We start from the raw sequence: 25400 nt of genomic DNA on the forward strand, positions 1-25400 counted from the left end.
TTATTTGTGAGATAGATACTATTATTATTATCCTTTTATAAATGAGGAAAACTGAGGTACAAAAAAGTCAACTGTCTTGTCTAGAGTCATACAGCTAGTAAAGGACTGATAAAGGGTGTGACCTCAGGTTTTCCTGAATCCAAATCCAGCACTCCATCAACTATGCCTCCTAGCTACTTGAAAAGCCAAAGGAATCATAGCATCCTCTGGGAAGGGAAGGTCTAGAAGGCAGTCTCTAGCATCATGGGTAGCCTCCATATGTATTATTTATGGGAGGACATAAAGATATAGGAATTGGACTATGGTTTGTTCTTGAAGAGGATCCATTTCATCATAAGTGTGATGTCCTCTTTTGTGTGTGATGTCCTTTTTTTGTGATATCAAACTCAAATGGAAATAATAATAATAATGATTAACAAGCATGTAGTATTTATTATTTGCCAAGTACTGTGCTAAGCTCTTTAAAATTATCTCATTTGATCTTCACAGCAACTCTGGGATGTAGAAGCTAGTATAATTCCCATTTTACGGATTTGGAAATTGGGGCAAGGAACAGTTCAGGGACTTGTCTAGGATCACACAATTAGTAAGTATCTGAGGTTGAATTTGAACTCAGGTCTTCCTAATTTCAGCCCTCTCTATTCTATCCATTGCACAACCTAGCTGCCAATGGAAGGTTGTGGTGGGGTTGGGGTAGAGGAGATAATTAGACTGTACATGGGCATCCTTATAGACCACATATTGACTTAGAAAACCACATGCTTATCCATTTTTTATTAATACATCAACATTAAAATCAGATACGAATTATGTTTTAATCTGGTCCAGACAGTGGTTGCTGAATGTTTGACACCAGAGTGACAGAACATTAGTGACAATTATTGCCACCATTACTACCATTTATTAGACAATTAGTATATGCTAAGTGCTGAAGATGTAAGGAAAGTTAAAAAAACAGTCCTTACCCCAAGTTTGTGTGTGTGTGTTTGTCCTTTATTCTCAAAAATGACCATACCACAACGGAGGTGATGTCATGACTAACAAGGGAATTGGATTTGAGGGAGGGAGGTCTGTGCAAGGTCACCAACCTCACTTTCTCCTCCAGAGACATCTAGATCCAAGGGCCAGATATAGATCAGGATGATTGGAGATGGCCCAGAATGCAGTGGGAGACCTTGGTCTTTTTAAATTAAGGTCTCACTTTGACTGAGGCAATGCCCATTCAATTATTAAAACTAGGTAAAGAATGAGGCAGAAAATGGTCTTTTACCTAGTTAAGGAAAAAAAAAATCAATCCGGGAAGCAAAGATTCTCTGCGTTTTTAGCCAAAACAACAAAAACTGCTTTTTACATTCACTCTGAGCCAATCAGAGCCCAAACAATGACCGAGTGAGGCTTGACCTGGAACCTATGGTTGGCCAATCACCGAGAGCCAGAATGACATGAGATTAAGGGATGACTTTTAAGAAAAGAAATTGAACTGGTAAACTCCAAGATACTTTGGGACATTTCAGCAATCAAAATTTACTTTGCTTTGGGCAGAGCACTAATGAGAGGCAATCTGAGAAGGAAAGCACTAGCATTAAAGAGACCCAGTGCAGAGTGCAGAATTTGAGCAGTCTAAAAGAAAGCCAGAGAAGGTAGGAGGCAGAGATGAGAAGGGGAGCATTCCAGGCATGGAGTGGCTAGCCAATGAAAGGCACTTTAGTGGAATATGGGAGGAGCCTCAGAACTAACCCATTTATGATCCACTTGCTTTTCTTTAAACTGATTGATTTTGGTGGAGTTAAAACATGCAGTATCCAATCTGGGTTTCATGTACGATTGCAGTCCTTGGTTTGTGAGCTTATTTGCTTGTGTTTTTCTTAATGGTTATAAGAATTAAGAAGGAAAAAAGAAAGAAACAAACCTGTAAAGTGAAGAGTTCCTTTCAACAACTTCTTCCCAGCCACTTCATTTTTTAAGAAAGCAAATTCTTCTGTCAGGAGCTCAATGTGCTCCTCATGTAGGATTTTTCCTGTCCAAGAAACAAGAAGAATCAAAGTGAAGGAGCCACCGTGTTCAGCATTTTCTCTGGGACAGAGCAGGTGTAATGGAGGATAGCTTAGCGGAAGGTACAATGATGGATAGAGGCACATGATGTAGTGAAGACGGAATCAGGAGAAATTAGTATTTGTGGCAGCTGTCCAAAAAGAGAGGGGAGGTTCTGTCATATGACAGATGGGTAAGCCAGAATGTTCATAGTGACTAGGAAGGATGGGATGCACTGTATTCCTAAAGAAAGGGGGAAATGATACCATACAGGTTTCTATATTGCAAACCAGAAACCTCACATAATCTATGAGTTGTTTCAGGATCAAAGGATTCGAAGGAAGTTCAAACATTCAACCATTTTATTTTATAGAAGTGGAAATGGACAGAATGGTTTAATGTCACAGGCAAGTTTCAAAGTCAGGCCTCAGATTTTAGAACAGTGTATTTTCTGCCATACCCCAGAACTACAATAGTATTGATCATTTATTTCAATAAAATATAATAAAATTATATGTAGTATAAAAATTATATAATAGATATAAATTTATGTGAAATATAAAATATATCCATAATGTACTAGTAAAACAAAATTAGTGTGCAGGGGGTATTACATGGTGATGTAAGGTTTACAAAATGCTTTTCTTGAAATAATTGTATGAGGAATGTAGGAATAGTATTATTTCCATTTTAGAGATGAAGAAACTGAGGCTGAGTGAGGCAATAGGACTGATTCAGCGTTACATAGCTATTTAGTGTTGGAGTCAAGACTCAAAACAAGATCTCCTGACTCTTAATCTGGTCCTTTTTTTTCCAGGAGTTTCCAAGCTTCTGATATTTACCTGCAAAGAACGCAGACACCAGTTTTCAGTGTCTGGACATCAGAATATGCTCAGTAGGAGACTTCAAAGTACCTACTGAACATAGAAGATAGGAATCTTCTTCTAAATCCCAATGCCCTTTTCCTCTCCATAAAGAAGGATCTAAACACTGATCTCTACATATCAGTGTTGAATCCCAGGAGCACAGTAGCAATCAGTCCCCTGAGTAAGCTGTCAGCTTCAGTCCTGGGTAAAAAGGCCACAGCTGCATTTCTTACAGGGAGAATAAAAAGAGCATCTTGGAGCCCTATACCTTATGACCTGCTGTCGCTACTAATTACAGAGCTCAAGACTGACGAGGCTGAGAAAAGCCCTGGCTCATACTAGCTTGAGGCTCTTAGGTTGCTCAGGACTCTCTGGGGACCTGCTAACACAACCAGCAAAGACTGTGAAAGGTCCTCATTCCAATTTGACTTAGTTAATAGGTAAACATGTGAATTTATATGTTTAAGGCAAATAAGGGTCAAAATTCTGGCTCTCAACACTGTAAACTTAGATCTCATTTCTTTGGACTTCAGTTTTCTCGTTTGTAAATAAAGGGGGTTGGCCTTTAAGATAAATTCTAAATGTATGTTATACTGTACTTTCATACATGCACAAATTATTCCCTTCTCTCCAGACCCTAAACTTAATTTCTGATACAATGTGTGGAAAGGTAAGTTGAAGGTATCATACAATAGCCAGGTATTATTCATACCATGTCCTACCATCAGTAGACATTGAGGGACTCAGGCTTTGCCCATATTCAGCTCTAAACCTGGACCATGAGAAATGAATTACCAAATATTAGTCCTGAAACACAGTAAGATCATCAACTACCAAAGATTTAGTTTAGATTAAAATGGGATTTTGAGTGGGAAAGACCCTCATCAGTAACTAAATCCAAGTTCTTCATTTTATAGATGAAGATACTGAGGTACAAAGGAATAAAGTGCTGCCTAATGTCACCAAGTAATAAGTTTCAAAGAGGGGATTTGAATTCAGATCTTTTGACTCAAAATCCAAAGCTCTAAATACTATGCTAGGATGCCAGCACTCCTGAGTGCCCCAGAACCAAATAAAAGTATAATTTAAATATTTAATAAAATAAACAAACTTATAATGAAACAGAGACAATGTTAATTTGTGGTTTTCTAAGTCTAAATACAGCCAGCAGAGATTCTCATGTGGTTAAATGATCCTCATTGCTACTTGACTTTGCTGCCACAACTTTATGCAATGCTGGTTCTTTAATTTGCTTGGTATATTCTATGCACTAAAGCAGAAAAATGTATTAATATGTTTTTTAAAATGTTTTACTGTTTGTGCTTTTTATTTTTATTTTCTTTCTTTTTTAATTTTATTTTTAATTTATTGAATAAAACAAGCTTTTCCATAACATAATGCAATCACTGCACCAATTTTACTAATACATTTTAAAGATTCTCAATGAAAAATTGAAACTAAAAAAAACTGAGAAAACCTCTATTAGCTTCTGGGAATGTGCTACATATGTACACTGGGTAATTTAACATAATTTTTCTCAGTGGGCAATATGAACATTATAGTCATGCAACTACAAAAGCATCATGCTTTATTTTTTTTTAAATGTGCTGCATTGGAAATAAGAGGATCTGCATTTTGAATCAAAGACCAGATTCTGGGTCTTGATTCCAGTGTGCACTAAATCTATTACTATGGATGAATCCCTTTAAGCCTCAGTTTCCTCATCTTAAAATGAGAAAACAATACCTGCAGTACCTATTTTTACAAGGTTATTCCAAGGAACCAAGCAATAAAGCAAAATGAAAAGAAATACATAAATATCCACCATCATTATGGAATTAGAATAATTCCAGAATAGTATATTTCTGGTGAACAGTAATAACATCACTGTAAAACCAAGAGAAGATAGTAAAGTTCAATGCAAAATTTAGAAAGGTATTTCTCCAGACAAAGGAGGGTTCAGTATCCAATATGTCAAGAATAGCTTTCACCTAAATGGTCCAAAGGATATGAATAGGCTATTTTCAGACAAAGAAATCAAAACCACATATAGTCAAATGAAAAAATTCTCCAAATCACTAAATTAGTGATGCAAATTAAAACAAATCTGAAGTATTTCACACTTATCAGATTGGCTAACATGACAAAAAAGGAAAATGATCAGTGTTGGAGGGGATACTAATAAACTGTTGGTGGAGTTGTGAACTCATCCAACCATTCTGGAGAGCAATTGAGAACTATACGCAAAGGGCTATAAAATGGTACATATCCTTTGATCCAACAATACCACTACTAGGTCTTTAAACCCAAAGAGTACATTTTTTTAAAAGGGGTGGGGTAAGAGGACCAACATGTATAAAAATATTTATAGAATTTATGTGGGGTTTTTTTGTTTTGTTTTGTTTTGGTTGGTTGGTTTTTTTTGCGATAGTCAAGAATTGAAAATTGAAGGGATGTCCATCAAGGACATGAGGAATGGTTGATAATCTGTGGTATATGATTGTGATGGAATATTATTATGTTATAGGTGCAAGCAGGATGATTACAGAAAAACCTAGGAAAACTTACATGATTTGAGGCAACGTGAAATGAATAGAACCAAGAGAATGTTATACAGCATTAACAGCAATATTGTTCAATGAAGAACTGTGAATGATTTCTCTCTTTTCAGCAATACAATGATCTAAGACAATCCCAAAAGGTAAGGATGAAGCATATCATTTGCTTCCAGAGAAAGAACTGATATTATTTGAATACAGACTGAAGCATGCTCTTTCTCACTTTCTTTTTCTTTTAGCGGAGTCTTCTTATACAAAATGACTAATATGGAAAAAAATTTTACATGATTTCATATATATATATATAAAACCTTTATTTGTTGACTGTCTCAGAGAAAAGAGAAAGGGAATAGAATAGAATTTGGAACTCAAAACTTTATTTTTAAAACGTGTTTCAACATATAATTGGAGAAATTTTTTTTAAATAGCCATCACCTTTCTCCTCTGCCATCTTCCAGAGTTCCTGGGCTGATGCCAGGGACAAAGTCATCGGATATTCCACCAGGACATGTTTGCCAGCACTGAGAAACTGCCTTTGGAGTAAAAGAGACAAACACGGAAATTAAACTTCAGAAAAGTTTCAAAAATTCCAAATACAGGGAGCAATAGATGGCAAGTGCTTTTTGTGAATTTGTGTGTGTGTGTGTGTGTGTGTGTGTGTGTGTGTGTGTGTGTGTGTGTGTAGGAGGCTAAAGAAAAAAAATAGAAAACAAAAAAAGAAAACCATCCCTCAAACATCTTCTGCTCCCCAACAGTGACAATGTACTCTGAAGGTTCCATTCTGCTGCCAAATTAATTGAACTGAATTCAGTTCAAGGAGCACTTATGAAAGACTTTTTGGAGAGCCAGAGATTAGTAAAAAGGGCAAGGAACTAAGTACCAGCTAGACCTGATTTGAACTCTGTTTCTTGATACTAGCATATAAACAAATGATTTAATGTTTCTAAAAATGTCCTCTCATATATAAGAGGCTAATAATACAGGTATTACTTCCTACCCAGTGAGAGTATCAAATGATATGAAATAGGTAAAGCATTGTATGAGTGTCAGCTGTTAATTATGATAATGATGATATATAAATTACTATGCTAGGTGCTAAGGGAGATGCACAGTTTGGATATGATAGAGTTTCTGCCTTCATATTAGTGCTAACAAAGGGATAAGATATACACAGAACAAAGGAATACAGAATTTAGAACACGAAAGGACATTACAGATACTTTAATCTGGGAAACTGAGGCCTACTGGAATTAGGTGATTTATGCTTAGTATAGAGCCTGGCAAATAGTTACCACTTAGTAAATGTTTATTGATTGATGCACTTCCCTAACAAGTGGCAGAGATAGGATTTGAACCCAGATGGTATAATTGGAATAAGGAAGATTCATCTTCATCAGTTCAAATCTGCCCTCAGACACTTAATAGCTATGCAACTGTGCGCAAGTCTTTTAACCCTGTTTGCCTCTGTTTCCTCATCTTTCAAAGGAGTTGGAGAAAGAAATGGAAATGGAAAACCAGCTCCAATATCTCTAAGAAGATCCCAAGTGGGGTCACCAAGAGTGAGACTGAACAACAACAAAGCCATTACCCCAAAGGCAGAGTTCTTTCAAGTATGAAAAACAGTAATATATGATAAGAGCTTTAGCAAGTACAGAAAAAAGGGTTTACAAGATCTGGGTGGGGAAGGAGGAGTAGAGTAGGATGTTTATGTCTTAGAGGAGCAGGAACTGAAAGACGTGCCATTAGAATTGGTTTTTAGAGGTTGGGGAAGAATTTCAAAAGTTAAAGAAGGGAAGTCAGATCATTTGGGCATTAGTAAGAACTAGGTAGGAAGGCAAGAAAGTGGGAAGCACATTGGGCAATCTGGATGCTGTCTACAGGATTTAGAAGAGAATAATATGAGATAGGCCGGGAGGTTAGAGAGGGCCCTGAATGCCAGGCCATGAACTTTATTAAGGAATTGTGGGAAGTTTTTGACACAGCAGTGACCTAATCACTATTAATCTCTTCTTCTTCCTCTGCCTCATATGCTAAAGGTAACATGGCTCCTGCTTAAATTTCAATTCACCTTTGTAGTGGACTGGCATTCAAAGGAATCAATATTCACAGCTCATTAGACACGAGCATCTATCCAGTTCTCTAGGCAGCTCCCACTAGAGAGAAAACAAGAAAGATACAGGACTGAAGTCTAGAGACACAGATAGAAATAGGGACAGAAAACTAACCTGACATACTCCTCGTGGCTAACGTTCTCACTACAGATGTAGGCGACATCAACTTCTGTGCTGGAAAGAGCATCTTGCAGGGAGATTTGCTTTACCTCATTAATGTTACCAAGTTCTCGCCTAGAAAAGCCACAGGGAAAGAGGGAAGTGAGAATTGAAAAGAAATAGGTCATCCAGTCTCAAAAACACCATCCCCTTTCTACCCACCAAGAAGTCCAAACAACAATACTTAGTAATAGTAGAATTCTCCTGGCTTCCTCCATCACCCCTTCTCTCATTTCCAGGTCATTCCCCACTGGCTCCGTCCCTCTGATGAGAACAAATTCTTCCATGGAGGCAGTTACAGACCGTAGTCCTTTGTAGCTTACTCACTGTAGCACTATCATATTCATTTACCAAAGTGGAAAGAAGGGTAATCCCAGAGCAGACTCCAACTTGGATCCCTTGTGCAGAGCTTTTTGGTTACTGGTAGGAGGTGTTTTGTTCACCAAGTCTGCAAAATTCAATCATTTCTCAGAATCCAACTTACCCAACAGAGCTGAGAATGTTTTACTGTTACTATTCTTACTCCTTTCCATTTGCATAGGGCTTCAAAGTATTTTGATAAAAACCCATCCTTTCATCTTGGCAACTATTCTTTTAGATGGGCATGATAAAGATTATTATCCCCATTTTCTGGATAAAAAAACTAAGGTCCATAGAAGTAAAGTAACTTTCCTCAAAGTCACAAAGTGGAGAACTCAAGGCATCTGTTTCCTAATCATATGCTTTCCAAAATAGAACTTGGATGTCATCTACTCTCACCCTCTCAATTTACAGATGAGGAAACCAAGGCTTATAGAGGTTAAGTGATTTGTCTAATATTACACAGGTAAAAAAAGGTGCAAAGGCAGGATTAGAACCCAGTTCTGCCAGGCTGCTTCCCAAAACATAAAGGTCCCCTCCCACATATTTCAGCAGTTCTGCCTGATCCCACACTATTGTGATGGTACATCAGATGTGTTGTTTTCCCAAAAGGCAATAATGAAATGAAGCTGATTTAGTGACATATCCCAAGCGCTACTGAAAAAGGCTGAGTCCTAGTGGGCATATGGTGTTGAGAGAAGCTCTAGCAGGTAATTTGAACAACAGCAACAAAGAATACAGTAACAACTCGTGGCATTTATATAGCATTCTACAATTTGCACAGCACACTGCGACTGGTATTTAACTTGACCTAAGAACACTCCAGGGAGGCACATACCACAGGTGTTGTGATTACCATTTTACAGGTGACAAAGCTGAGCCTCAGACAAGACAATTAGTTCATAGTCACACAACTAGTAGTTTTAAGAAGCAAGACTCTAAGTGTAGCATGTTCAGTTCCACACCATATTGCTTCATTGCTAAGGTATTTACTAGGGAACTAGAGTATAGGATGTTGGGTATGGTAGAGAATGCCTATAATCCTCCCCTACCAGACAAGCTAATCCAGGAGCTCAGGAGTTCTGAGCTGCAGTGGGCTAAACTAATTGGGTGTCTGCCTAAGTTCCCCAAGAGGAGGGGGTCAGGAGAAGGCACCCATATCAGAAACAGAGGTCATTCCCATGCTGATCATTAGTGGGATCTGATTGATGACTAGTTGCTGTATTTCTAGCCTAGATAAGACTGAGAGCTTTCAAAAAAAAGGTGGTACTACCTACCCATGCACATATACACACAGATGTATGTATTGTGACCAATGGCGCAAAAAGGCATTTGGAACTCTAAAGAGATTCAATTAGTAGGTCTGGGACAAAACTTGGAAATCACTAACCTGGATACAAATCCAATCAGTTTCAGAGGGCTGGGAGGAAGCTGGGGACTCTGCAAATCCCTTATCCGCACAGATCCAGCCCTGCCAACGCCGACCACCACAACACCAAACATTCTTTCTGGCTGCAAAAGAACATGCAGAGTTTGAAAAGAGGGCACGGGCATTCAAGGAGAAGTTGCAAATAAATGAACAAAGGAGGCACAACATCATAAATGTAGATCTAGAAAAAACTTTGAGTCCATCTGGCCCAATCCTGTTATTTTTTTTCTTTTCTTCTGATTATGGGGAAATTAAGTCTCAGAGGAGTAGTGACATTTCACAAAGGTAGGATTTGAACAAGGACCTCTGATTCCTGAGTCAAAGCTCTTTCCATTTTTTGGAACTACCTCTCTGTGATAGGCAGACATCCAGGAAGAAGAATCAAGTGCAAAGTTATTATTGTCACCTGTCCCTTGGAACCTCCAATATAGAAAAAGATAAAGTCACAGTGTAAGCACAAAAAATGAGTTCCTCCTTTTCCTATCTCCCCATTCCCCTGGAAAAAAAAAAGACATCCCACAGTTCTAAGAGGCAACAACCCAGGTCACCCTTCAATAGAAGAATTCCCCAATTAACCTTTGGATAATTCCTTGAAACCATCAAAAACACCAAAGAATTTTACTTCTTGAGATTATGGTCCTAGAAGCATGAGCCTGACTCTTTCATCCTCTTCAATACCCTTCTTTTGAGATGTCACCTGATCCTAAATTGTCCAGGCAACTAGAGTAAAATCTACTCTGTTATAGTTTGGAGAATTTCAGAATACAAGATAACAAATAAAAATGATGATGATGATGATGGTGGTGTGCTGGTGGTCCTAGTGGTCCTGATTCTAGTTTTGGTGGTGGTGGCAGACAATTATAGCATACTTTGGGGTTTTTACTTCATCCGAATCATCTCATAAAGTTCTCTTAGGCTCTCTCATTCTATTCTCTGGATTCAGCCTAATTAATAAGGCTTGACCAGGGCTTACCACTTTAGTCTGATCTTGTCAATTAGAATTTGCTTCATCCCCATCTAGATGGCCTAAATCTCCTGTTTCTTAAAAGTCATAAGATCACAATAATAGAGCTGAGAGGGGGAGGGTGGTCTCAGAAGCCAACATTTCAACTTCTTGTTAAAGATAAGGAAACTGAGACCCAACAAGGTTAAATGACTTGCCCAATGAAACCTAGATAAACAAGAGGCAGTGATTAGATTTGGGCTCAGGTTTTCTTACTTCAAACCCAATCCATGATTGTCATGGATTTTATGACAGATTGAATGCTAGAGAATTCACCTTTCACACCTGCTATTGTCATTGACATATGTTATCAGTGAACAGTAATAGATGCCTTAGTCTCACTGGCTTGGTCTTAACCATTAATTTTCTCTTAATGAGAGCCATTCTCTATCCCAGCAAATGAGTGAAAAGCTGTTAATATATTTAGAAACTATTATCTTTCTATTGAAGACGAAGGTTTAACTGTGCCTGGTCTTATAAGAGAAACCACCTAGTCTCTCTCCTCTGGTGGAATAAAACTGTGTGCCCTAACGAATTGATCAATCAATCATTAAGCCTTTATCAAGTGGTAATTATGCACTAGGTACTTTGCTAAGCTCAGAGGATATGAAGAAAAATAAAGACCATCTTTGTTCTTGAGGAGCATACATCCTAATAGGCTTTCCATGTTAGATCTATATAGGCTAGAATCAAAGTAGGTGGAAGTTAACTTGGAGCGGAAGGCATCAGGAGTTGGAAGCAATAGGAAAGAAATCCTGAAGACAGAACTTCAGCTGAGTGGGCAGAAGCTGGAGGTTCTAAAAGGCAGATGTGAAGGAGAACATGTTGGGTATGACAAAGACATGGATAAAAAGGTAAACTGCCATGTATGAGACTGAACTATAGAGAGAAAAACAAAGAAAATTATAGCAAACCCTTGTACAGAAAAGTAGGTCTCCGTGGGTTCATAGGGGCACTTCCAGATAAATACTGCAAAGGGACAATGAACCTTGGGGTAAATGTTGGAGGCAGGGAGAGAAAATAGTCTGACTTCCCTGAAATAAGTAAAAGTATGTGTTCATGCAAACTGAAAGTATATTTTCAATTCTATCCTCCCTTTTCCCAGCCCCCCAAAAAAACTTTTAAAAATTTCTAGTAATTAAGAGCTAGAAATCACAAAAACTGTGCTAGACCTGATGTTATATCCACAGATTTTGGGCAATGTACAGGAACATATGACAACAATAGCAATAGCAGCTAGCTACTGATTATCAAGTTGCTAAGAGAGCCTGATGAGAACTTTACTTCTGTCACTTGTTAGCTATGTAATATTCAAGATTTTCCAAGAGCTTTACAAGTATCTCATTTTATCCTCATAACCGTTTTGGAAGAGAGGCATTATTACTATCCCCAATTCAGATGGTGCAACTGAGGCAGACACCAAGTAAGTGACAGGGTCACCAAACTAAAAAATGACTGACTCCACATTTGAACTCGGATCTTCCTGATTCAGGCCCAGCACTCCATCCACTGGTCCACCTAGCTACATAATCATATTTTGTTGGCTCCATGATTTCTTTAATGGGGTCATTCTCTCCAAATTACATTTTTGTTTTTGTTTGACTGACTCTTGAGTCTTATTGAGTCATTCATTTCCATTTGTTCAATTCTAATTTTTAGTGTAATATTTTCTTCACTTTTTAAAAATTCTTTTTGTATTTGGCCAATTGAATTGTTTTGTTCATTGCATTTTTTTTCATTTTACAATTTTGTTTTTCAGTGAATTGGTATCTTTTTCATATCTATTTTGTAAGGTATTATATGCTTTTTCCATTTCATCAAATCTATTTTATAGGGAATTATATGCTTTTCCCATCCCTTCTTGCAAAGATCTCATTTCCTTTCCCCATTTTTCTTCTAACTCTTTTTCAAGATCCTTTAGGCCAGAGGTTCTCAAACTACGGCCCACAGGCCCACTGCAGCCCACTGAGGATGTTTATGAGGCCTGCCGGGTTATGGCAAATGGGCTGAAGGGCGGAGATTGTGAGTTTTTGTTTTTACTATAGTCCGGCCCTCCCACAGTCTGAGGGACAGTGAACTGGCCCCCTATTTAAAAAGTTTGAGGACCACTGATTAAGGCAATCTTCCAAGAAAACCCTGGTGAAATAGGGACCAGTTTATATCTCCCTTTGGGGCTTCATCTGAGTTGATTTGCCTTTAGGAACCTTAGGATTTGAGATCCATTCTCTCTCTTCATAAAAGCTATATATGGTGAGAATTCTTTTTGTTTTTTTCCTTTTTTTTTTTTTTTTTTTTTTTTAAGGCTTGAGGTCTTCTCAATGCAAAAGAGTGATAGCTACTTTAGTTTGCCCTGGGGCAGTTCTGCTGATTGACTTCTGGTGGTGGGTAATCAAAATTAGCTTCCCTTCTTTAGGTGCACAGTGGTGTACAATTTGCCTTTTGTAGCAAATCTGCCAAACCACCTGCTTGCAACCAGGACAGAGTAGCCTAAGAAGCTCACAGAAGATTTCTAGGTGCATGGAAGTTGCAGTACTCTATACCCCCCCTCCCCCAGCTCCTTGCCCCTGGCTCCCTGTGCTGCAGTCTGGGTTCAGAAACTCCAAAACCAGTTTAGATGCTTAATCTACTGTTGGTTTGAGAGAAGTTCAGAGGAGATCACAGAAAGTAGTGTCTGCTCTCCACCATCTCCACTCCTCCCATTCCCTCCAATTCACAACTCATCTATGTCTTCTCAAACTGGGATACGCTTGTCCATGCCTTCCATAAAGGAAACATATTCCATATACCTAAAAAGTCATTGTGTTATTCTATACACAGCTGTACAATCAGGATTTTGAATAGTTTGGGTTCTCTTTTTCTAAGCTATTCCAGTGTTCTGCCTTGAGTATAGCAGATATGACTAAATATCATTTTCTATTCATGTAAGGGTTTCTTTATTACAAAGCACTAATCTATTTCATTTGATTGTCAAAACTGTCAGACTGTCAGAGAGAAAGGTCAGACCAACAGTTTCCCACAACCCATTTTAACAAAGGAGAAAACTAACACTTAAATTAAGCAATTTGTCATCATGATCACAAAACTCACAAAAGCCAAAAAATCCAAACAAACAAAAAACCCTGGAATCTCTTGATGATTCCCTGACCACTTAAGGCCAGTGATTTTTATGAAAAAAAGATCTTACAAAAAGGTATCTTGACCTCTAAATGTTTAGCATGTTCTTCTGAATGATTCCATAGACACAAAATATAGTGATTTCTCATTTGAGAAATATATGTGATGTATATAACCTATATCAAATTGCTTGCCATTTCAGGGAGGAGAAAGCAGAGGAAGGGAGGGAAAGAATCTGAAACTCAAAATTTTTTAAATGCATATTAAAATTTTTTACATCTAGTTGAAAAAAAATAAAATATCATTAAAAATAAACTTGGAACAAGGAGAACAATTTATACAATTACAAAACTCAAAATCTCTGATCCATGCAAAGACCAACCAATATCTCAGCTAACTCCTGATGAAACATTCTACCCACATTTTGTAAGAGAGGTGATGGACTTAGGGGAAAGTCCTATTTTTTTAGATGTGGCTGATGCAGAAATTTTGTCTTTCTCAAATTGGCATATTTTTTACAAGGGTTTTCTTAGTATTGGCATTTTTTCCCCCTCAGAGACAGGAAAAAGATCCAAAAAAAAGCAATTTTGGTTCATTCAAATATTGAATTTATTTTTAAATATATTTGTTTGGAACTCAATATTTCCTTTTTCTTTTTAAAAAAGTTAGAACTCTAGCTCCACCCACCTGTGACATGACTTATGCCAAAGAGATCATCTCATCTCTTTATCCTTCTTCCTTTTTCTGGAGGCTTTTCCCTTCCAAATCAGAGATTTTTAAAGCTAAAAGACCCCTCAGATTTTCACATGAGACAACTGAGGCACAGCATGCTCAAACTTTCAGAGGTAAAGATGTTTGGTCTGTGATTCCAGGATCAGTGTGCCTTCTTTCTGCAACACACAGCCTCTAAAATCAATTATAGCCTTTCCTTTTTGATATATTGGGATTTCAAAATAGCCATTTCAGTTCAAATGTTACTATTTTAATTTTTTGTTTTTTGTTTATTTTTTCCCCAAAGGGGAAAAAAAAAAAAAAAAAAAAAAAAAAAAAAGCTGGATTTAAAAAAACAACAAACCTGTCCATTGTTTTTATTTTCAAAACATTGACGGCTCTCCACTGATAAGCAGAAAATGTAAAAATTGGAGTAAGTGTGCCCTCTGCTGGTTATTCTAACAATTTGCATTTCCATATACTCTGAGGGTAAAAAGTGAATGATTTCTTTGTTTCAGGATGGATATCTATTTCTGGAATGTACTCAGCTATGACTGTAGACATGGTCAGAGAAATGGACAAATCTCATGTGCCTTCTATCAGCCAAGTATCTTACTGTATTTCTTCTTTTTTCCTCTTCCATTCAAATCAACTCTTCTCTCTCTGGAACTAAATGCTTATTTTTTCTCACTCCTCTGCTCTAGAGAATAACTATGTATAAGGTTTTCATTCACTTCAGAAATACTGGAAATCCTTTGACACGCTTATTTTTTATTTTGAAATTAAGTCCATGCTCTGAAGTAATTTCTTAAATTTCTCTAGGTCTCATTCTAAATGTCTTTCTACTTAGCATAACTATAAATTATAAAAAAATAAATCATGAAGTCTTCTATGAAAACACAAATGGACTATGGTTATTAGTCTACCAGATTGAGTGCCTCTGGTTTTAAAAAGGCGAATGGCTACAAGACAAAGTCACTTAAACTTAAGCTTCAGTTTCCTCAGATGAACATGAGGAGATAAAACCCCATGGCTTCTGTTGTCCAGTTCTAAATCTATTTTAAGAAATGGTCAGAAGACTTTTGGGAAATGAATTGTGATGAATCACCAAAAACCAGGATGATTTCTTTAAGAACAAACTAATGATATTTGTTTTTGTTTTTTTCCTCTTTTTTTTTTTGATCGTTACCAGACATATCAGGGGATATGTTTTGGCAAAGCACTTGACAACTTATTTCATATAATCTCATTAAAAAAGATTTTAAAATGTCAGATTGTTAATAGCAAAATTCTGTGCATTTGGAAATAGTTGAATAGCCTGACCCAAAGAGCTTGTGTTTTTGCTGTAAACAAGCATCAGTGGCACATTGAAATACACAGATAAAAAGAAAAAAAAAAAAAAGAAAGAAAGAAATACACAGATAAAGCTTGGAGGGCTTACTAACATATCAGATGAGAGAGTTTGTCCTCAAAAAGAACTCAAAAGACTGGACAAATCAGCCAAACTGTTGATGAAATTGAAAAGAGAAATGTGTACAGTCTTATTCTTGCATTCCCAAAATTATCCTTACTGAGGGAAGATGGGGAAGAAGAAAGAGTAATGATTCATCTAAAAAAGATCTTGGTGATGTGAGACCATCTAGTGATAGTTAAAGACAAGAAGTCTAAGGCCGGAAAGTTGAGGACTTTGTCTAATTTGAAATCCAGGTCTCTGAATCCAAACCCATCATTCATTTCCCTGCCCTAAATCATCTTCAATTATTTTATGGGCTGTAATATGGCAGAGAGTTTAGACCTGTTTTGCTTGTTCCCTGAGGTCAGAATTAGGAAAGAGCAGTGGAAAGTAGAAAGAGGTCAATTTTAATTTGGAATAAACAAAAATTTTCTAATATTTATAGCTGTCAAAAAAAAAATCAAAGGGGCTGCTTCCCTGAAGAGAATGTGGAAGAGTTTCAAATAAATGCTGATTCCTTGTCCAGGATATTGTAGAGGGGATTCTGGGTTAAGTAGAAGTTATAATAGATGCCATTAGGGGTCCCATCCAAGTTGGGTATTCTGTGATTCTGTGATCTGACTGCCCACAGCCTTTTCCTAGTACTTCTTACCCTATTCCCTCAATCCCTTCCTGCCTGCCATGAACCGGCAGACAGTCCTATCCTCCCCTTCAATATCCAATGCTTCCAAATTATTGACGTGGATTAAACTGGAAAATGGTCTCTAACTCCTATCTCCGTTCTTTTCCCCGCAATGTTTCCTCCTTAAACACTTGAAAACTACTTCTATCTCATCACTTTTTCTAGTCTCTCCAGTGTCAGTCATGGCCTCCTTATCATAAATATGAAGCCTTTTTATTACGCTTTTTTAGCCTTCTGAGGACAAAATATCAGAACTTCTTTTAGCTGGCCACAAACGGCTATGAATATTGGGTTTCGATAAAACTCAGTTCTTGGTCTCCTACATATATAACTGAGTATACATATGAGATACATAGACATCCTACATATAGACATAAACACATGTAGATAAATTCACAGCTATATAGATATCTTATATTTGTACAAACACAGCTCTGTATAGACATACATGTGTGTGTCTGTGTAGATATGCATGTATGTGCCAGTATATATGTAGAGAACCAAGAACTGAGTCTTATTGAATCCCAATATTAATAACATTTTAGGTATATTTTTCTATATATTTAAGGGCATAACCGTGTATATATATACACACATATATAGACATACACACACACACACACACACATACACATATAAATCCTCCCTCTCAGAAAGCTCATTCATTCTCTTATCTACATTCTCTATCTACTCTTTGATGACAATGATGTCCAAAACTCCATGTCCAGTTCTGTTTCAACAGCAGAGTTCCATCTCTCCACTCCTGGCTGCCAGATATATCCACTTAGGTGTTACTATCTCCTGAAATTCTACAGATCAAAGAATGAATCATTTTCCTTGCCCTAAATCTTGATGTTTCCTTTGACCTATTTATTATTCTTTAAGTCAAATGACTTTTTCCTTCCAAAGGTTGCTTGTAGTCCATCGCTTCAAACTACCTCCATCTATACCAGCCCAGGCTCACTTGACTTCATATTTGGATTTCTTTAACACCATCATAACTGGCCTCCATGATGTCTGGTTCTTATTATTTTACTTTTTCTTTTCAGAAAAATCTTAAACCCATGCCCATACATGTGTGAAGACACACAGACATAGTAGAAGGTAGGAAGTATGTTTTACTATATTTTCTAGTAGGGTCAAGATGGGTCTTTTAAAGTGTTTTCTAGTCCCCTCTCCTCGACATCCCTAATCAGAGTACTCAGCCCAAGAATGAATAAGCTTGTTGAATTAATATGATAAACCTTAATCTCATAGGATTCCCATTACCAAAGACCAAGCCATGAGCAAAATAAATTTGTTTCCCAGAGTGTTAAGACTTTCCATACAAAAATGAGATATACAATTATGTTGCTGAATAATAATGATAAAACAAAGAAAAAGGTGAAAAAAAGATTAGTCTTTTTATTGGTCTGAATTCTGATCTCTATTAGCATTATTTTTGTTTTCATTATTATAGTCATCATATAAACCAATGATGTCCAACTCAAATATAAATAGGAAAGCATATATATGGATTGTTGAAGGCTGCATATTGACTTAGAAGGTCATCTATTAACATTATCTATGTTGTATTGGATTTTTTTTGGGTTTATTTTCTTAACTATTTTCCCATTATATTTGAATCTAGTGAAGGATGTCGAGGGTCAGGGGCAGTTGAGTTTTTGAGGCTTTTGGATTGGCTTTGAATGAATCTTAGCAAACCCACCTCAAAGATGAGCAAACTGAGGCACAAAGAATTTAATTGATTTTTTTCCAAGGTCTCAAATTAACTAGTAGTAGAACTAGATTTTAAATCCATTTGGGCTTAGATTCCAACTTCAGCAATCTTTACCATACCACAGATGCTTGTTTAAAACATGGGAAAAAGAACATTAGGACTAATATGACTGTAAACACTGGGTAATGCCTAATTTACAGTGGGATGCCAAAGAAGAATTCTTAAATGAATGCTCAGAAGGAAAGTGGAGATAAGCCAACTTCTCATTAAAGTCCCAAGTTCAGGTTCCAGGGGAGAGAAGAATACAGAAATCTGTTGAAGGGGTGCTTAGCACACAGATTCTTCCTTCTTTTTGTGACAAAGAATTCCCCCTTCTCCAAAATGGAATTCATCAAGGAGCAAAACTGGGCAGGGGCCAGTGGTCACCTAACTTCTAGATTCTAAATTTCCTGACAACGAGGACAAATACTAATTTGTTTTATTTTCCCACAGTGCCTACCTAGCATTTTATATAAAGTAAAAAAACCATTAACATAAATGGATATTTGAAGCACATCCTGCCCAGGATGTGACCAGCTTGGCTTGATAATCAATTGGTAATCAATTCTACTTCCTATATTATTAGATCACATCTTTTCTTTCCTTTTTTTTTTAAAGCCATCATTTTTATTACTATCATATAAACATTTATAATCTACAAAGTATTTTCCTCAAATAACCTCATGAGGATGGCAATACTTTCTACTGGCTGGTTCTTTTGTGGGAGTTTTGTTTGGTTGTTTAGCAATGAAATAAAAAACATAATGTTCACCACAAGGAGGCGTTTTAGAAGTGTCTGAATCCCACCGATTTCAGGGTAGAAAGGATTGTATTTATATATAAGAACATTTTTAAAAACGAGATTTTATAGTAAATGTTGCAAGGAGAAGTAACATTAGGAAATCCTTTTCACAGCCAGAAGCCAATTAAGTAGACCAGAATCAGATTCTTAGCACCACGTCAGATCTCATTCAATCATTCAATGAAATGACTGCCCTTTCTATAGCAATGACAAGGGACTATGCAGGTAATGACAAGGGAAATGCAGGTAAACAGGACAGCTTTGAAAATCACATGTGGAATTTATTATATATTCCAAAAGAAAAATAAGCTTCCTATAATAGACTTGTGGTTTCAGGTACATCCCTCATTTTTCTGTTCAACTTTTATATGGATTTGTTCTCACTCATTCAGAGAATTTATAGAGAAGGGACTCTAAAGATTATTTAATCCAATATCCTTTATTTTACTAGAGGCAGAAAGGAAAAGTGACTTATGCAATGTCACACAGCTAATAAAGGAAAAACCCAAGATTTGAATCCTAGTACTCCAACTTCCAATTCACAGTCCTTTTCTATTACTCTGCCTTAAAAACTGTCATTTATTCTTTCAGCCAGTAGCTATTTACTGAATAGCTTCTATATGCAAACTATTATGTTAAGTACTGTGGGAGAAAAATATGAGTAAGGTATATATAAACCTTTTCAGTGTAGTATATAGACAGCACAGTAATCACAGGGATATCATTAATAGTATGTAATAATTTGAGTAGTGATAATTATAATAATAATTCCTAGCTCTATAGAGCCAAAGACATTATCTATTCTGACTCCCTTAATTTTACAAAGAAAAAAACAAAAAAACTATGACTCAGACAAGGTGAGTGATTGGCTTAAAATATCATAGCTAAGTAGTGGAAGGTGTTCTTCCATTGTTCTTGGGTTGTCCCGACCCAACTCAGTGTTCTTTTCACTATAATATGTCATGCATAAAATTAACAGAACACAGAATATGAAAGTACAAATAAGAGAACAAAAGAACCCTAAAGGGGTTCTCAGAGAAATTATTTCTGTTTGGGGAGTGAGGGAGGATGTCACATTTGGGCTACACACAGTATAGTAGTATGGAAATAACACTGGATTTGGTGTTAAGACATGTGAATTCAAATCATATGCCATGTGGGACTTCCGGCCAAGATGGCGGCGTGGAGGCAGACAGCTGCTTGAGCTCCTCGTTTTCTCTCAGAACTTACTTCATGACAAGCCTCTGACTTAATGCTTGACCCAGAAAGAAATCCACAAATTATCACCAAGAGAAGACATCCTTGAAAGTCGCCAGAAAAGGTCTGTGTTTGCTTGGGGGAGGGTCAATCAGACTGGGCGCAGACTGAGGGCAGGCAGTCAGAGCAAGACAGGCAGCTCACACAGCTCAGACCTGAGGGGGAGGGGTGTGATCTCTGCCGTTTCTGTGAAAGGGCTTTTGCCCCAGTGTGGATGCTCCGTCTTGGCAGCAAGCCAGGAGCGGTGGAGAGGGTGTAAACACCGGAGGTGAAGATTAAAACCCCAGAAAGCCAGCGTCTCTCAGAGCCCGGCCACCCCCAACCCCCACCTGGACTGACTCAGTGCTTTCTCAGAGCCTCAGAGCGCAGACTCAGTACAGTCATTGCTGTTCTGTTAGTGGCTCTCTGCTGCCCTACCCCCAGTCTGTAGAGGAGGCCCATTAATACCATCCAGCCCCATCCCCCGCAGAACAGACCAATTGTTTCTCTTGTCAGTTTGTTTTCTTTGATTCCTGCTCTGACAAAATGAACAAAAAATTCAAAAGGGCTCTAACCATTGACAGCTTCTGTGTGGAGAGGGAGCAGACTTCAAATGCTGAGGAGACTAGGAACAGACTGTCCCCAGATGTATCCCCTGGGAGGGATATAAGCTGCTCCTCAATACAAAAGAACCTCATACAGGAAATCAAAAAGGCTCGCACAAGAGAGGTGGAAGAGAAATGGGAAAAGGAAAGGGAAGCTTGGCAAGAGAGCCTGGAGAAGTCATCCCATGCATTCAAAGACAGAGTGGATAAAGAAATCAAATCATTGAGAAACAAGATTAGTGAGCTGGAAAAGGTAAACAACTCCAAGGAAAACAGGATTAGTGAGCTGGAAAAGGTAAACAACTCCAAGGAAAACAGGATTAGTGAGCTGGAAAAGGTAAAACAACTCCAAGGAAAACAGGATTAGTGAGCTGGAAAAGGTAAAACAACTCCAAGGAAAACAGGATTAGTGAGCTGGAAAAAGAAATCAGCTCTCTAAAAAATAAAATGGAAAAAATGGAAAAAAATTCCATAGAAGATAAAAACTCAATTGGACAATTACAAAGAGATATAAAAAAAGTGAGTGAAGAAAATACATCATTGAGAATTAGACTGGAACAAGTAGAAATGAATGACCCAAGGAGAAACCAAGAGGTAGTCAAGCAAAACCAGAGAAATGAAACAATTGAAAAGAATGTCAAGTGCCTTACCAGAAAGACAACAGACCTGGAAAACAGATCCAGGAGAGACAAATTGAGAATAATCGGACTCCCTGAAAAATGGGAGGAAAAAAAAAACTTGGACACCATTTTCGAGGAAATTATCAAAGAGAACTGCCCAGACATTCTGGAAACAGAGGGTAAAATAGACATTGAAAAAATTCATCGATCACCTACTGAAAGGGACCCTAAAATCAAAACGCCAAGAAATATAGTGGCCAAGTTCAAGAACCATCAGACAAAGGAAAAGATATTGGAAGCGGCTAGAAAAAAGCAATTCAGATATGGAGGATCCACAATAAGGATAACACAGGATCTAGCAGCATCCACATTAAAAGAACGCAGGGCCTGGAACATGATATTCCGAAAGGCTAAGGAACTTGGTATGCAGCCAAGAATAACTTACCCAGCAAGAATGAGCATCGTTTTCCAGGGAAGAAGATGGACATTTAATGAAATAAATGAATTCCATCTATTTTTGATGAAAAAACCAGACCTACATAAAAGGTTTGATCTTCAAATACAGAACTCAAGAGATTTCTAAAAAGGTAAAAAGAAATCTTGAGAACTATACTTCTGTCAAAAAAATATGTAAAGAACATATGTACAATTTGTCTTAGAAACTAGAGGTGGAAAGGAGATTATATCATAAAAAAGTGTAAAGTGGTGGTACTACATCTCATGAAGAGGCAAAGGTAACCTATTATATCTGAGAGAAAGAAAGGAGGGAGATGAACATAGCGTGTATCAATAGACATATTCGATTTATGGTGAAACTTCTTCCACTTCATTGAAAAGTGAAAGGGAAGGAGTAAGCTAAGGAGAAGGGAATACAGTAATTTCGAGGAAAAGGGGTAAAATAAGGGGAGGATCTTTAAGGTGGGGGAGGGATCCTAAAAAGGGAGGGCTGTGAAAAGCAAGTGGTGTTCACCAGTTTAATACTGGATAGGAGAGTAAAAGGGAAGGAAAGGGGAAAAGCATAAGCAGGGGTTAATAGGATGGCAAGCAATATAAAATTAGTCCTTCTAACCATAAATGTGAATGGGGCAAACTGCCTCATAAAGAGGAAGCAGTTAGCAGACTGGATTAAAAGTCAGAATCCTACTATATGTTGTTTACAGGAAACACACCTGAAACAGGGTGAGACATTCAAACTAAAAGTAAAAGGGTGGAGCAGAATCTATTATGCTTCAGGCAAAACCAAAAAAGCAGGAGTAGCCATCCTCATCTCAGATCAAGCAAAAACAAAAATTGATCTAATTAAAAGAGATAAGGAAGGGCATTATATCCTGCTAAAGGGCAGCATCAATAATGAAGCAGTATCAATATTAAACATATATGCACCAAGTGGTGCAGCATCTAAATTCTTAAAAGAGAAATTAAGAGAGCTGCAAGAGGAAATAGATAGCAAAACTATAATAGTGGGAAATCTCAACCTTGCACTCTCAGAATTAGATAAATCAAACCACAAAATAAATAAGAAAGAAGTCAAAGAGGTAAATAGAATACTAGAAAAGTTTGATATGATAGATCTTTGGCGAAAGCTAAATGGAGACAGAAAGGAATATACTTTCTTCTCAGCAGTTCATGGAACCTATACAAAAATTGATCATATACTAGGGCATAAAAACCTCAAAATCAAATGCAGTAAGGCAGAAAGAGTAAATGCATCCTTTTCAGACCATAATGCAATCAAAATAACATTTAATAAAAAGCCAGGGGAAAATAGACCAAAAAATAATTGGAAACTAAATAATTTTATACTAAAGAATGATTGGGTAAAACAGCAAATCATAGACATAATTAATAACTTCACCCAAGAAAATGACAAAAATGAGACATCATACCAAAATGTGTGGGATACAGCCAAAGCAGTAATAAGGGGAAGTTTTATATCTCTAGAGGCTTACTTGCATAAAATAGAGAAAAAGAGGGCCAACGAATTGGGCTTACAACTAAAATTGCTAGAAAAGGAACAAATTAAAAACCCCCAGACAAACACAAAACTTGAAATTCAACAAATAAAACGTGAGATTAATAAAATTGAAAGTAAAAAAACTATTGAATTAATTAATAAAACTAAGAGTTGGTTTTATGAAAAAACCAACAAAATAGACAAACCCTTAGTAAACCTGATTAAAAAAAGGAAAGAGAAAAAGCAAATTGATAGTCTTGAAAATGAAAAGGGTGAACTCACCACTAATGAAGAGGAAATTAAAACAATAGTTAGGAGCTACTTTGCTCAACTTTATGCCGATAAATTCAATAACTTAAATGAAATGGAAGAATACCTTCAAAAATATAGCTTGCCCAGATTAACAGAGGAAGAAGTAAGTAGTCTAAATAGTCCCATCTCAGAAAAAGAAATAGACCAAGCTGTTAACCAACTTCCTAAGAAAAAGTCCCCAGGACCAGATGGATTTACAGGTGAATTCTACCAAACATTTAAAGAACAACTAACTCCAATGCTATGTAAACTATTTGAAAAAATAGGGATTGAAGGAGTCCTACCAAATTCCTTCTATGACACAGACATGCTACTGATACCTAAACCAGGTAGATCGAAAACTGAGAAAGAAAACTATAGATCAATTTCCTTAATGAATATTGATGCTAAAATCTTAAATAAGATATTAGCAAATAGACTTCAGAAAATCATCCCCAGGATAATACACTATGACCAATTGGGATTTATACCAGGAATGCAGGGCTGGTTTAATATTAGGAAAACTATTAGTATAATTGACCATATTAATAATCAAATTAATAAAAACCATATGATCATCTCAATAGATGCAGAAAAAGCATTTGATAAAATACAACATCCATTCCTACTAAAAACACTTGAGAGTATAGGAATAAATGGACTATTCCTTAAAATAATAAGGAGCATATATTTAAAACCTTCAGTAAACATCATATGTAATGGTGATAAACTAGAACCTTTCCCTGTAAGATCAGGAGTGAAACAAGGTTGCCCACTATCACCATTACTATTCAATATAGTACTAGAAACTCTAGCCTCGGCAATAAGAGCCAAGAAAGAGATTCAAGGAATTAGAGTAGGAAATGAAGAAATCAAATTGTCACTTTTCGCAGATGACATGATGGTATACTTAGAGAACCCCAAAGACTCTGCTATAAAGCTATTAGAAATAATTCAGAATTTTAGCAAAGTCGCAGGATACAAAATAAATCCACATAAATCCTCAGGATTTTTATACATTACCAACACAATCCAACAGCAAGAGATACAAAGAGAAATTCCATTCAAAATAACAGTCGATAGTATAAAATATTTGGGAATATATCTACCAAAGGAGAGTCAGGAATTAATATGAGCAAAATTACAAAACACTTGCCACAAAAATAAAGTCAGATTTAAATAATTGGAAAGACATTCAGTGCTCTTGGATAGGCCGAGTGAATATAATAAAGATGACAATACTCCCCAAACTAATCTATTTATTTAGTGCTATACCAATCAGACTCCCAAGAAACTATTTTAATGACCTAGAAAAAATAACAACAAAATTCATATGGAAGAATAAAAGGTCGAGAATTGCAAGGGAACTAATGAAAAAAAAGTCAGAGGAAGGTGGTCTAAGTGTACCTGATTTAAAGCTATATTATAAAGCAACAGTCACCAAAACCATTTGGTATTGGCTAAGAAATAGACTAGTTGATCAGTGGCATAGGTTAGGTTCACAGGGCAAGATAGTGAATAAAAATAGCAATCTAATCTTTGACAAACCCAAAGATCCCAAATTTGGGGATAAGAATTCATTATTTGACAAAAATTGCTGGGAAAACTGGAAATTAGTATGGCAGAAACTAGGCATGGACCCACGTTTAACACCAC

At 36.9% G+C, this 25400-nt stretch overlaps 1 protein-coding gene across 4 annotated transcripts in view; it reads right to left on the reverse strand.

Annotated features, from left to right (window-relative positions):
- Positions 1-25400, reverse strand: part of BLVRA (biliverdin reductase A) — a 47908-nt gene that overhangs the window by 9521 nt on the left and 12987 nt on the right. For all 4 annotated transcript variants that reach the window (XM_074283628.1, XM_074283626.1, XM_074283625.1 and 1 more), the window contains 4 exons: positions 9476-9597; positions 7681-7800; positions 5891-5988; positions 1910-2017 (listed from right to left, as the gene is read on the reverse strand). In XM_074283628.1, coding sequence (XP_074139729.1) covers positions 1910-2017; positions 5891-5988; positions 7681-7800; positions 9476-9588 — 439 coding nt within the window. In that variant the 5' untranslated portion in view covers positions 9589-9597. The remainder of the gene's footprint in view (positions 1-1909; positions 2018-5890; positions 5989-7680; positions 7801-9475; positions 9598-25400) is intronic.

The sequence above is a fragment of the Sminthopsis crassicaudata genome, chromosome 1 (assembly GCF_048593235.1).
Source record: "Sminthopsis crassicaudata isolate SCR6 chromosome 1, ASM4859323v1, whole genome shotgun sequence".
Taxonomy (NCBI): Eukaryota; Metazoa; Chordata; class Mammalia; order Dasyuromorphia; family Dasyuridae; genus Sminthopsis; species Sminthopsis crassicaudata.